The sequence below is a fragment of the Monopterus albus genome, unplaced genomic scaffold, assembly GCF_001952655.1.
Source record: "Monopterus albus unplaced genomic scaffold, M_albus_1.0 scaffold94.1, whole genome shotgun sequence".
NCBI classification, from domain to species: domain Eukaryota; kingdom Metazoa; phylum Chordata; class Actinopteri; order Synbranchiformes; family Synbranchidae; genus Monopterus; species Monopterus albus.
The window spans coordinates 1,427,290-1,442,268 of record NW_018127974.1 but is presented as its reverse complement, the minus strand read 5'-3'; the positions used below and the strand labels follow the sequence as shown (position 1 = coordinate 1,442,268).

The window sequence follows — 14,979 nt, the reverse complement described above, 5'->3', positions numbered from 1 at the left end:
GTGTGTGTGCGTGAGAGGGAGAGAGAAAGAGGGAGAAAGGAGAGAGGGGGCAAACAGAGTGGCTATTATTTAACAGAGGGACTCACACACAGCGTAGAAGGGGAAGGGCGCAGGACTGGAGATGATATCATATTCTAGTTTACTCAGTTTGGTGGCACTGCATGGCCCCCACCTGCTGCTGTTGGTAGTAACTGTCCAGTTGCCCTGGCATTGGTCAGCATCTCAGTTCAGAGCTGGCCACATGTGTTAACTGGGTCATTATAGCTCTACATGTGGTATTGAGGAACAGTTAATGAGGATTTGGGTTGAAATGAAACAGTTTTGTGCAGAAGACATATGTATTTGTTCAGGTGTACACAAAAGTAATCAGGACAGGAACAAAAACAATAAAACACTTTATTCCACCATCACTCCTATATAAACAATGACAGCAGGGTCAAAGTTATCTTGTTTGGTGCAAAAACAAGTCAGCTCCTTGTGTCAAGGCTGAGGTCAGTGGCATTCGTCCCTTTGGTCAGGGGGAGCAGCAAACTCACACAAATGTATGCAGGTGCTCTCTTAAACTATATGATTGACTGTATACAGTTCATTTTTAGTCAACAGTATTGATAGTTACTTACTGCTTGAGAGAAAGACCAGGATTGACTATGTGGCTGATTATACCTGCAAGAACAGAGTGGAGACAATGTAAGTCAACTCTTCAACAGTTTGAAACAACTCACTTGACTGTACTTTACAGTAATGTTGCCCTGTACAAGAAGCTAAAGCTAACCATAGTACTTTAGATCAGACAAAAGTGTCTCTTGAAAATTTCCAACACATTGCTTCCCAGCTCATTTGTAACCTCTCATTAACTTTATCTATGTATCAATCCAGCTCACTTTGATTTGGCCGGAACAAAACAGATCCCATGGAGGCTGTTTAAGGGCTGGCATTTAGCTGGTGTGCCACTGGATCTGATAATACATTTGGAAACCAGCCACAGCTGCCTGGGCAGACAAGAAGCTTGTTCCCATTGCTCAAAATACTCGATTTACCTCAGCCAGGCCTCACCCTGCAATTTCAGGGTATGAAATTCTCTCCAGCTGGTTTTTCTGGCCTTTCGGTCACCAGCATTTTTTTGTTCATCTATCATCCATACATTTTCCAGTCTTTGTCTCTTTTGGACATCACATATTTGCTACTTGAAATACTGCAGATTTTTTGCAGGTGTTACAGCATCGGATACGTCTGTAGATTTGTTCCAACTACCACCCCCACACAGCATGGCTGCCGCTTTTTTTGCACATTTCAGAAATGATATGGAAGTGAAACTGATGCACCATTGCATTTTATACTGTGTCATAAAGAAAAACTAGTTTATTCATTAAGGACTGACAAACCAAAATTAATATGACACTTGATTAAATTCACCATCAATGAAAATCCATGGCCTGCAAACCAGATGGGAGACATTTGTGTGTAGCTCTTAGAATAGAACAGCTAGGAAGGTCAGGGGGTATGGTGCAAAGTGTTTAGTCAGTGATGACTGTGTTCATGTGGGAACCAGGCAGAGGAGATACAGGGGCCATAATAGAAGAGCTGGAGAAATAGCAGTCCTTGGATGTCGTCATATTTTGCAGTGGGATGGAGCTATTTATGGTTAGAAGAAGCAGGATTTCTCATATCAGTGACATTTCTAAAGCTTTTCTGGCATTGCAAAGGTGCCAGGGGGTGGATGGGGAAGGACAGACACACTGGTGGGTGGAACATGCTAAAATAACTTGCATATTGACGGTGCTAAAAGACAATGTCTCAAAAAAAAAACACTGAAATGATTTGCCCATTTAATAATAAGTTATAAATTGATTTAGCATTCAAAGGAAAGAAAAGGTTGGTATTGATCCAATAAAATTACCACAATCGATCTTCATGGGTTTTGTTTTAATATGTGAAGCCTTGCTCCTAAGATAAAATGCAAATAGCAGGTCAATCCAGGTCATGGTGATAAAACAGGCACTTGGACTTGCTTGAGGTTATTTTGGAGCAGTGTGCACAGACAGACTGCTCTGCTCTGTCACCACTTTGGTCAAGAATGATTGTTTCCTTATTATTTATTGTCAGGCTGAAGAAACACTTGGATGGTAACTCTACTGTTTCTACCCCACAGTTGTCACCCTCTGTTTGTGCGTCTCTGTATGAATTTCAGCCTGATTCTCCCCAGTTATAGAAGCAGCCCACCCACTGACCAAACACACTGTAGCTTGGGTCAACAAAGAGTCCACGTCCCACTGACTGTCATTCCCTCTTAGTAAAGTAGATCCACCCTGCTCTATACCTGCAAATCTATACCCTGCTCTACCTATAGAATATATAACATTGTGTGTGTGTGGGTGAGAGAGCAAGAAGAACTCACCGGTTAAGGAAGTCACTGCTAGAGTGCCAGTCAGACCCCTGTGATACATAAAGATTTATGTGTTAACACATGATGGAGATGCAGTCAGCTACTCTTTTATAGTTGCTCTTAAGGCCTCAGTTTGGTTGTGATGCTGTCAACACTGGTCACTCATTTGATCCCTCTAAATGACTTGAGCTTTAAAAGTGCAGCATCTTCTCATGAAAGAAACTAAATTAGCATGTGGTTTGTGATGTCAGTTACAAACAATTCAGGCTAATGCTGCCTTGTGGCGTAATGAATTACTACCCCCCAAAAATAGAAAAAAAAACTAATGGAAAACAAAACATTCATCATTTCCATGTATCTCGGTCAATCCATTTGTGATCAGTAAACAAGAAAACTGGATAAATAAACAAATCAGCAAGTCATTCCACATGCACAGTCCTATAATTCAGCAAACAGTTCCCGTGCAATCATTCGTGATGTGCAAGCATAACATGGTGGTGGTTAGCAAACTTAGCAGTGGGGTAAACAACATGCAGATAGTATTTAGGCAGACCACAGGTTGGCAGAAAGTGGAAATTAGTGAGGGCCACAGGCAACTATAGCCTTGCAAGCTTGGGCAGAGCAAGACGGGAAGAAGTGCAGGAGAGATTAGAAAAGAGGCCATCTCGATGAGCAAAGTCACACATGCGACAAGAAAAGAGGTGTTAGTGGTGGGTCTTTTGGACACCAGTCAGTTCCATGAGAAAAGGTACTGACCCTTCCAGGCAAACATTTCAAATCAGTGAACATGGTCATGGCTGTTAGGTGACATAGTCCTAATCTAACGTTTGAATGTTTAAAAGGCAACACATGTGCAAGAATAAGATCCCCTGCTCTGACCATATGGGTCTTGCAGCTGGAATTTAAAGGTCATCAAAGTGAGAAGTAGGTATAACCATCACCACCTGAGACACAGAGAAAAGGTAACCTGACTCCAGCTATCCTGTTTCATCACATTTGAGAAAAAAAAACAGAAGCAGGGTTCACCTCAAAGGTCAAAACAGGTTAGAAATCATCAACAGCTCAACAGCCTGTGCATGCATTCAGCCAGAGAGTGGAATACTAACAATTAAAGCTGCCCTTCACTGACAGAATGTTAGAACATATTTTGTGTGTGTAAAGTGAAACTAAAATAACATTTATTATCAATGTAGTTTTCAGAAAAAATCTTGATCCCATTTATTACATTATAAGCACACTTTGAACAGTAACTCCAAATCATTGGTAAAATAAAGACAATACAAAAGATCACTGTAATAACTGCAGTTTTTAATAAAATGCTCTGCAAATCTTACAAAAGGCAAATAAAGCAACAACAGACACTTATTCCCTGCATTGTCTTAAATAATACTGTCATCCTGTCTCTTGTGGCACATGGTCTTTCCATAGCATGAACTAATAGAAGTCTGTTTGACCTGTGTCTTAAAAGATTGGTTCAAACTAATGGACCCTTTATTACTGTCCACCAGATGTGTATAACGGACTCTTTAGGGGGTAATTTTAGAGTAAACTGAAGCACAAGATATAAAGGTTTACTGAAAAGAGTGCATAGCTTTAAAACCAGCACAAATATTTGCTAGTGACAAGATATATACATCCTTTCACCAACCAATGCAGCACTGTCAACTAAAGTGACTTTGTACGTATATGCATAGCTTACAAGAGGCAACCACTGGCAGAGGGTAACGTAACAAAAGGATCACAAAAGAAAAATGCAACATAAATAAAAGCAGTTTTGCTAACAGAACAAGCAGTTTCTTTTACTTAGTTTTATCTGTATAACTTATGCAAAAAAGTCAAAGTATGGCAACAGACAGGTTTCCAAGCAACATCATTGAGATGTGCGTGCATCACGAGGGTAGATAACAACTGAGGCTATATGGAAAGTTACATGACTAAGGCTAACTGTCCTCAAATTGCTTGAAGGATGTCAACATCCCAAAACAAAACATACCTTTCAACAGAGAATAAGAGCATTGCGGCTTAAGTAATAACTGCAGTGCTCATTTAATTTCTGTTGAGTGTTTATACCTAATGTTTGCTAATTATTCCTCAAAGCCTTACTGAAAACAAACAGCTCAGTAAAACTAAAGGAAAACGCGGTATATAATCTCATTAGCCTTGCATGTTCGAAACAAACCAGAGCAGATGGACCTAAGATTTACAGCATAACCCTGCTAAATAATCTTGGGCTTCCTTCTGACTACCAACACTGTCAAACTTGGCTGGTGTTTGACCTGGACTCACTGGGAGCTGTGGTCCTGAGCCCTGTGTGCTGTCTGCAAAGTTAGGTGCTGCTAGATGGTCAACTGTTTAAAAAGTAATATTTTTTTCAAAATTTTTAACTGTTCATGTAAACCGAGTCAGAAACAGACAAATTGCATCAAGTATTGACTAAATATACATTGCATATGTATTTTATTTATCAAAACACTCTGATCTCAAACATGTTATAAGACGGGTTACAGCTCTACTAACTTCACAGGATAAGGATATTTATGAGTTATTTGGCCAAGTATGTTACACAAAAGGAATTTGTTTCCAGTACAGAACCGAGGTAGCCATCTGCAGTGCCAACTCACACCAATGGCTCTAACCATCGGGGGCAACTTGGGGGTTCAGTGTCTTGCCCAAGGACACTTCGACACGTGGCACCGAGATTTGAACCTCCGGCCCTCCGATTCAGAGACGACTGCTCTACCCACTGAACCACAGTTGCCCCCAGTTCAGGTGATTGTTAGCTAACAATGCTAAAAAAGCTATAGAACTGAGGGTAACTGCAGCCTGGTAGCTAACGCCTTATGCTCAAAACTGTGAATAAATTAATCATGTTGTTACATTACAACTGTATTATCTAAATATATATCGACTAAGTGTTGTAAAAGTGGGAAAGAGATATTAATAAATTTGCTGTGTGTTTTATGTAGACTGTTCGCAGTGTTGCAACTGACGTAACAGCACTTCAGTGAAAGACCATACATGGTCTGTTACTAAAGGAAAATAATCACTGGCTTTGTTCAACCAATTAAATCTCCAATCTATACCCTGCCAATGCACGTGCATCCTCAAATGTTTGTCAACAGGAAACCCATCTATAGCTGAAGTGATATCAGGCAAGTTTTTTGAAGTATTAAACAATGGTACAGATAGGTTTTCAACTGAAACATTACATAACTTTATATGTACAGAAAAGTCCATAGACAGCTTACACAGGGCCAAAGTGTCCTAAACCTGAACAAACTGTATCCTTCTGAGGCAGAGATGGGACTTGTAGTCAAAGACATGGAGGGTTGTGGGCAGTGTTAAAGGGCGATGACATAATGTAGTGAGTAATACAAAAGCAAGTTTGGTTGAGGAGTAGTAGTTGCTAGTAGCAGGAACACCAAGGAAACATGGAGACTGGGGAGAAAGGAGTGTGAGAAAACCCAAAGCTGCCAAAACAACAGCCGGACATTAAAAATGAAAGGCACTGAGGAAGGACACAAGACAGGAACAGGAAGCCCCGGGCAGAAAGCGCATCATCAGTGAGTCAATAGCTTAAGCCGCGTGATCCAACTGACCAGTAGGGAGCGTTCAGCTGTTGTGCGCTTGGAGACGGGGCCTATGGGGATCTTTCTCATGTCCTCCTGGTAGGGGATGGTGGCGCTGTTGTGGAGGTCTGAGTTGGAGTAGTAGCGGCTACCCCGGATGTGGTCCACTCGGACGAGGTGACGTTCCCCTGCAGGCCTGTAGGGTGGGGTCGCAGAGGGGACCTCTTCTGCTATAGTGGGGATCCTCTCATTGCTCAGGTATCTGTACAGGAGGTCTTCACCTGAAGCAGAGAAGACAACAAGTTTCTAAACAGAGCTGACAAAAGTCCAGGTGTTCAATAGTCCAGCATAATTAGCTACTAAGAATCCCATGTGAAGCTTTCATCCATTCGTTCTTTGGAAACAGTGAAAATTGGGTAAGACATAAGCATCCTCAATCATGGACCCGAGGCTTAAAGGGGTATTGTGTTAATTCTGTCAGACCTGTTGTAGTAGTAACCACTTGCAGCAACACAAAGTTCACGACGTACATTATTAAGATCTCTTAACAACTACAACACACAGCTACTGACAAAAACAATGTGGAATGTGATGAGCACTTCAGCTATTCCTTGTACTTTACCATATTCAAACCATGATGCTTCAGCAGATATTATCCACGCATGTAGATATGAATGAATCCCTTGATACAGCTAAACTTGAATTTTCTAACCTTTACTTGCTGTTACTAGAGGACTTCTAGTCATATTGCTTTGCCCACTACACTTTTCTGTCTTAAGAGAAACGTCATGGCAACACAGATGTACTGAAATGTCACTTATAGCGATTAGTTGCAATGTACCTTGCTATGCTTTACTATATTGTAGAGCTGTCACTTAGAAACTGAATAAGCCATGAATATGAAAAGCCTCCTTGTCAAATCACACAGCAGGATGTAACGATCCAACTGTGGTAAACTCAAGTATAACTTGGATTTGAAACCAACCTTTCCTTCCGGGTGCCCAGGCCTTTGTGTAGGGATCTACCACTCCAACACAGGTATCCACTGGCATGGACAGCGGCCGTGGCTTACCTAGAAGAAACACTTCATTATGAATCATATTATTTTAACATATTTATTCAATATTTATAGAATTTCCTGAGAAAACACTAACCCCGTGAAAGCTTGTGCTCCCTCATTCTGGGCTGTATCACGTTGGCTTCGATGGGACAGCCAACGCTCAGTTTGTCATAATCTGCGATCGTGCTGCGTCTTCTGCTCTCCTGATCCAGAAAGGAGTTGGGTGACTCAGAGCCCTTTGGTCTTTTACTAATGCTGGAGACAGAGTCTGTTTTCAGCTCTCTGAAGAGAGAAACAAATTCTCATTTGTTTATCACAGCACAACATGCCAATCCACGGGGTAAAATATGGAGCAGAATACCATGATTCAAAACCAAATAATGTTATTTTACCTTCCTCTGTGCAATTTCAATAATAAACAATAACAAGGATACAGACATCCTCTTAAAATTCAGTCTTTCTTCATTTCTTCCACCTTCTATTATCTTTCTGGAGCTAGAAGACTAAGCAGCTGTTGCATAAGGACTTTGGTGTGACTGGTGGGAGCAGAGTGGAATGGAAAGAAGTAAGATGATCATGGACCCCGGACACACTTGTTATCCACCAGCCGGGAAGGCCAGGGTGTGGAAATGCGGCAAAGGCTGACCGAGGGGACATCTAGATCACTCAGCGCACAGTGGTAACTGGCCTCCCTCATATTAACTACTAGTTCTTTAAACTGGTTCATGACTTCTGCTTAAAGAACCTAACTTGGTGAAGAAAATTCTACCTAAAAGAATAAAAACCCTGGCAAATGAAATGGGACAGCTCACCGTGGGGTGTATGGCATTGGAGGAGGAGGGGGGATGTACAAGTCCAGGATAGCTGGCTTCTCCTTTTTGGTTGATCCATTTGCTGAACCACAGGGGGACTGGGTTCTGATCAAGGAGGAATTGTTCTGAAAAATACAGCACAGTCAGTACTGGTAAATTCACACACATTAATTAAACAGTGAGAGTGTTTTTTTCCTGCAATCTGATAGGCTTCTCAGTTACCATAATTCCCAATCTGAAGTAAAACCTACGAATTTATGTCAAAATAAACGAAGTCCTGGCTCGTTGTTTCTGTCTACGCTTATTTTTTATTTATTTATTTAAATTAAGACTAAATATGAATTGCTAACAGCTAAGGGGAGTTCACCAGCTGTGGTGAGACAGTTACATAATCACTTGTGTGTATAAACCTTCTTGTTTGAGGTATGGAAAGACTGTAGGTGAAGTCCAAAATAGCCCGTGAGACGTGTACTTAAAACTGTTCATTCCCCACAGTTATGTTCCCCAGCTCTCAACAACACTGTGCCCTTGACAGAATGTACAGCTCTGATTCAATGCTGCTCTCATCGGCCCCAGATGATATGTCTGATGATGCAGCTTAGTAGATGTGATCAACTAAACACCCAATCTGGGATCTTCTTTCCTTCTCCAAACAGCTAAATGTGTACAAATTATATAATATTACAAAGCCAGTGCCATTCATTCCAGAACCTGCATGTGTGATTTGTCTCTGTTTTGCCTCCTGGAGCCTTATTATTACAGATAAACTGAGATGACTAACTGTGATACCTCCTGACTAATTGTTAAGACAAGATGCTGGTGGACATGTTGACAGTGGCCCTCATTGTGTTGAGAGGCTCTTTGTTGTTTTGACAAACCCACTCCTATCTGATAACGTCTCATCTTGCCTTCTCAGGCTGTAAAACAGGCTACGCATGATAAGCCAATTCCAGAACTTGAATTTTGGTAGTCTAGGTTTACAACAGGCTTACTGTCTCCCTGTCTGTTAAAGGGCTCAGGTGCACAGATGTGGTAAAAAGCTAAATCAAGCCTAATGTATTCACACTAGGGAGAGGAGCACATTGAATTACAGTCGCATAACCCTATTAGCACAATATTTACCTGACATATGGGGTATGGTTTCTCTTAAAAGATAGAGCGTAAATTTAAGTAACTTATTCTTTTGTCTTCTTTAGATGGCAACAGCTGGGCCATTTGTTTCTAATAAACCAGATACAATCTAACTAGACTCCAACACTACCAGCTGAAAGCTTTATCTCCTAGACTGAATGACATCATGAGACTTTACCTATGATTTTATGCATGAAGAAAAACTCCATGTCGTATTAAATTCAGCCGGCAGCACGCTCATGATGGCTCTGACACTTGTCTGAACTTGCTGTTTTGGAACCAACTCCCTCAAATACTGATAATTAGCTGACAATGACACAGGCTTTTGTTGACTTCCAAGAATGAGGGGAAGAAGTGTGTATGTACCTGAGGTACTGGGGGCTTCCAGCGCATGTTCTTGAGAGGGGCGGGGGTGAAACCTGTTGTGCCTGTGGGCCTCTTCTTGAGGAGTAGAACCACACCTTTGGGGTCCTCCCTCAGTTTGATGACCAGGTTTTTCAGCTGCCATCCCATCTGATTAACACAGACAAATACACACAGACTCAATTCCATTAATATTTATAGTATGTGATCAAGTTACGACTAAGTAAGTAAGGAAAACAAAATAAGATTCTCACCACTGTCTGCTGGTTCACCTGAATCACCTCATCACCAGCATGGATCTTTCTGGTCAGGTCTGCAGGCGACTAAAGAACAAACAAAGTAAAGGTCAAAGCCTGATAAACACTGACACACAACTTACTATTCATAAAACCCTGTTGAAGTCAGTAGCTACATCAGCGCTACCTCTGCCTGATTAAAGCTATTCCTTTGAATCCCATTCATCAAGCAAATATCGGCTCAAATCACCAGAAAACACCCTCTGTGTACGTGACTATCATCTGAATTGTTTTTCATGTCACACAGATATCAAACAGGATTAACTATTCATTATTAGTGATGATTCAGATTCTGATTCATAAAAGGACTGGAGGCGTGAGGATCCAACAGTGGCAGTGATGCTGTTGTATTAGTCACTGACTGGGTGTCAGTGCGTGGAAAAGGTAGGGCTTCATTTGTGGAGGATGTTTGCGATATTTACTGGTTACTGGAGTACAAAAACAAACAATTCCCACAATGAATGAGCAAGTCTTAAATTCTTCAGTTACTGTAACTCAGTGTGCCTTCAGTATAGGAGGAGGAGAACAAAGAGGAAGATGAAGAGGATGAGAGAGATGTTCTTTTTCAACCAAGATCATATGCTTGTTCTTAGCAGTAAGGTGCAAAAGAAAAGTAAGTTGGCCATTTGAAATGAGAAGAAAAATGCAATTGCTTCATTCTGTGGTACAATCAAACTGTGAATTTGAAATACTTAAATTAACTCAAGCATGGAAAGAGGCTCAATGTATTGCTGTAGTTAGCATCTTGTTCTTCTTACATGTTCGGTGGTCCCCGTGATGACGTGTAACCCATCGTATGTAGACTTGATGTACATCCCCTTAAAAGAAAAAAAAGAGAGACACAAGACAACCTTACTTGTGGCATATAATAATCCCAGAGGGAGACGATGTGGAGGCCACAATTTGACCCACATTGCAGACTTTCTTAGCCTGCAAACACAAAAAGCAGACCGTAGGTCTGGGGCTAAAAATAAAATAATCTCCCAGCATTCCTTACCAGACCCTCGCCTGGTTTGATATTAGTCAGCTGGACTTCCTCCAAGCAGGCTGAATGGCTCATCAGGGGGTCAGAGGTGGTTCTCACGGTCTGATCACAGATGCTGTTCAGAATTTTAGACTGGTGGAGGAGAAGTAAAACATGTATCAGTGAAGAAAACACAGCACTAATAAACTTCTAAAAACATGATCTTAAGTGTTGTGAATCCACTAATGACATATTGGCCCATAATGACCAGTCGAGCTATTGTGTGCTGTACATGTTAGAACAAGTCGAGTTAAAATGCTACTCATAACACTCACGACACAAAACCTTATCCTTCATCAGTTAGTTGTCCTACTCCTTGTATGCATGCCTGTGTGTGTGTGTGTATGCAAGGCTTAATGGGCTAAAAGGAGCCATTTTAACCACATGTCCCTGTCCTCGCACAACACTGAAACCAGTCCAGTGCACACTGTCCTTCCTTCTGCTTCACCCCTTGCTTGTTTAATGACAAAAACTGAGATTTGTTATCAACAGAGGGGTCTTTCCAATGGCACATTTTGTTTTGAACACATGGTGTAAACTTTACTTTGGAAGAACTCAGAAATTGGAGGAAAATAAGCACAGGTGGACAAAAGGCTGGGAAGACAAGATGAGAAACACAAATCTTACAAAGAAAGACTCAGTTCTACTTTCTTTGTCTAAAAGACACTTGTGTTAGCCCAAGTAGTCTGGAGAGTGTCAGCAACAGGAAACACTGATTGATGGCTGGGGGTGTATTAGAGCTGCCTCCTCTACTGGCAATCCTAAAGATCTGTCTGCACTATCCACTCGGAAATCTGACCTTGCAGCTGAGAGCAGGTCACACAGTCTCTACACAGCCATTTACCAAAACGATCAAACAGACCTTTCCGCTCTATACAGCAGAGTCTAGGTCTCCTTTATTTTACATTATGGGAAACAAAGAGTATAGGTATAATATACTTACAACTTCCAGGATCCTCTCTTCCATCTCATAAACACTGCAGTCCTGTTGCACAGAAGACAATGACGACATGAGGATCATGATCAGTGAACAACACAGAAGAGGAAACGGTTACTCAAGGGCTAGTGAGAGAAAAAGTATAGGGGCTGGATAAATATGATATAATCAGCATTCCAGTTATAGAACTGAGACAAATGGAGGAGAGCTGCAAATAAACAGCTTTTGGACCTTTTTGCCTAAATTCTGGGGACACTATAGTTGTATTGTGGTTCAGAAAACCTCATATGGTATGTACATACCATATGAGGACTCATATGTACAGATGACACAATGGGGCAAAACTTGTTATTTATATTCAGAAAGCCCTCATCCAAATAGTGGTTTCCTGGGAACATATGAATGCATCACTGCTTTGTACAGTAAGTGGGCTAGAGGCAGGGGTCTCCTAATGTCAAATAAGACAGTAGCTGTGACCGTGGTTGTTCAGTGGAAAGAACATTGATAAAATCTGCATAGTTTGCTGGCAGAGTGACCACAATCCCTAACACAGCATTCACAGGCAGCAGCTGGACTGGACACAGCTGAGACAACAGCCTCCCTTGACAACTGTGTTGTTGGTGGTGGTGGTGAACAGGCCCCTGGTTAGGAAAGGCAGGTTCACAGTGCATGTGGGGGGGCCCTGCTTGTTTATGGACTTCCATGTTGGGAATGTCCAAAGGGAAACCATCCATCAAAACACAGGTGAAATGGTTTTGTCAAAATCAGAGGGCACAAAAAAGTCTCTTATTTCTTAAGAACCCTCAAAAGCCAATGCAAAGTGGGTGTTGTGGCCCTCACAGTGTTAGCGACATGCATGGGCATGTGCTACATACAAAGCCACCTCTGTCGCTCTTTATAAATCCATTGTGCAGACAGTGAATGGGGGTCGAGCAAGTTTTCCCATATTTCCATAGCTTGCACATTCAACTGGGCTAAAGGTGAACATCTGTTTTCAAATGCACTTTGCAGTTGGTTTGTTTGCAATAATACGATCTGTGCGACTGTCTGTGGCTGTGAGTGACGGCTTCACATCAAGATGGTGTATATCTTATGCTTTTTAAATATTATTTTCAATCTGTGTTTGAGTGCCTGATTAAAGGACTAAACCCTTTTGGTCAAATAACATACATATGACTCTGCCACATTTCCATTGCTTGCCAGTAAAAATATAAAGAAGGAAAAAAGAAACAATCTGTTTCATTTGATATGTAGGGGTCCCAAAATCATGTTTCCATACAATATATTTTCTAAAGTCAGCTGAGAACATACAGTGGTTTCAGAAAGAATTTGGCTACGCTTGTGAAAACATGCAACTGCATATTTCTTTTAGCAACTGGTGGCCCATGTTTGCATGACTACACTGTTAACTGAGCCAGAAGGGATGAGCTAAAAATACATATTCTGATCTTTTAGAGGTCATGAAACAAAACAGTATTACTATGTGCTGCAGAAATGACTTGGCACATCTCCTGTCAAGCTTTTACACTGACAGAACAGCTCTCGTTTCATAGTACCATCAAATCACATGAAAACATTTTCATAGATAATCCTTCAAAGATCTGTTCATGGCATCCAAAATAACCTAATATCTTTATCAAAACCAAAATACTGTTAGGAGACTTAAGCCAGATCATTGCTAAGTGCTGAGAGAGGTTCAGAGACAATTCCCTGGGTGTACTGATTTTGGATGTTGCAGACTTGATCCCACAGCCGATGTGGATCAGATCTCTGTGTGCTGCTCTATTGGCCTTTGATCTGCCACTAGAAAGAATCTGTGACCTATTAGAGAGGGGCGCTGGCACAGTACAGGGAGCTGGAGTATACAGGTGCCTTTACATTAGTGTAAAAAAAATAATAACGTAATGCAATACTTTCAACCTGGCCACCTGACATCCTGTTATTTTTATAGGTATACACTATCAATATATGATGCATATATTTGTTAAAGGTCTTTTTTTTCTATTAAAATAGAGAGAAATCAACTTCACATCTAATTCAACAACTCAAAAGTGGGAAGCAGACACAAAAGACCCAGGGGAATCAATGAAAAATACATTCTTTCAAAGAGAATGACCTCCACACCGACGGGTACAGCTGAAGCAAGTGATGTGTTCACAGTTTTATCGCCATGCCCCATTGTGTGCATACACACAGGCTTCATTCAGGCAGAACACATAAAGCGTGTGATCTGAAAAGCCCTAATTCTTGGATGGAGTTCACAAACGAGCCGGGCAAACCTCATGCCGTCCTACCCCATCATAAAACTAATCATGTGGCAGTCTTGTGCGCACCTTCTTTTATTAACCAGTGGCTCAGACTCTGGGCCACATGTTGGAAAAGACAAAGGGCGTCCCAGATGGTCCAAACAAATGAGAAAGAGAGTGAATATACCAACTTTCTGTTGATACTTAATGTTGTAATATATTGGAAATAAGTGATCTACCCTGTACTTGCTGGAGGAAACTAATTGCTTGCCACTAATTACAAGACTCTTTCAGCACCTATTAGGAGATTATTCTACATGGCAGTGTGCGAAACGTATACCCCACACTTTTTGTAGATGACCTTGACCGGGACACCCGCAGTAAATCACCAGAGGCACTAAAATCCCAGACTCTGGTGAGGACATAGGCACTCTGGGAAAGGAATTTATTTTGATGCAATAATGACACCTGCAGTCTCTGCAACCACTTTCACTGGCAGCGTAAAATGAGCCACTTATCAGGGTAAGCTAAAGTCAAATGCTTTGGAGAGAGGAAATCGTAATGGGGTTGATTCTGCGGGGAAAAACACTAACCAGCACCCATATGCAGAAAGTTGTGAAATGTTTCCCGATGCACTGTTTTATCATTTAGGCTAATTATTCTGCAGTTAGGTGGACTGCCTCCTACACCTACACATAGGAAGCGAGTTCAGACATTTTGGTCTCCTACAGCAAGCATCTTCAAGAAGCAAAAACGTGAACCACACGACTGAGAGAGTACGGCCGCCTGGGGAATGTTGGCAGGCACCTTTAAAAGCACGCCAGTGGATTTTATGAGACTGGAAACACAGGAATAACGTTTACATTAAACATCCCCACACTAAGGGGGTCTTCTCATTAGCTAGCATGAGGAGGAAAAGTCCCCCCCCACCAAGAAGCATCAATAATGTGCTCAGACTGCTGGCTTCAGGCTTATGTCCTGGCTGCCAGACCACATTTGCTATAACCATCTTCTCCTACACTTCATTCTGCATGTCTGCGTCCCTGGGATGGTATGTGCTCAGTGGAAAAAGCTATTGTGTGTGCGTCTTGTGTGCACATTTCCCAGGGCTATAGCTACATGTGTGATGTTGAACTAACTAGCGTGCAGACCTGCTGA

General features: G+C 41.6%; 1 protein-coding gene across 1 annotated transcript in view; it reads right to left on the bottom strand.

Moving 5' to 3' along the window:
* Window positions 1–5,084: 5,084 nt before the first annotated feature.
* cnksr3 (cnksr family member 3) overlaps window positions 5,085–14,979 on the bottom strand; it is a 34,006-nt gene continuing 24,111 nt past the window's right edge. The window contains exons 5-13 of the mRNA XM_020608757.1: window positions 11,582–11,666; window positions 10,612–10,731; window positions 10,373–10,432; window positions 9,573–9,641; window positions 9,322–9,468; window positions 7,825–7,949; window positions 7,107–7,294; window positions 6,938–7,024; window positions 5,085–6,233 (exon numbers count right to left, since the gene is read on the bottom strand). Of these exons, the coding sequence (XP_020464413.1) occupies window positions 5,944–6,233; window positions 6,938–7,024; window positions 7,107–7,294; window positions 7,825–7,949; window positions 9,322–9,468; window positions 9,573–9,641; window positions 10,373–10,432; window positions 10,612–10,731; window positions 11,582–11,666 (1,171 nt within the window). The 3' untranslated portion in view covers window positions 5,085–5,943. The remainder of the gene's footprint in view (window positions 6,234–6,937; window positions 7,025–7,106; window positions 7,295–7,824; window positions 7,950–9,321; window positions 9,469–9,572; window positions 9,642–10,372; window positions 10,433–10,611; window positions 10,732–11,581; window positions 11,667–14,979) is intronic.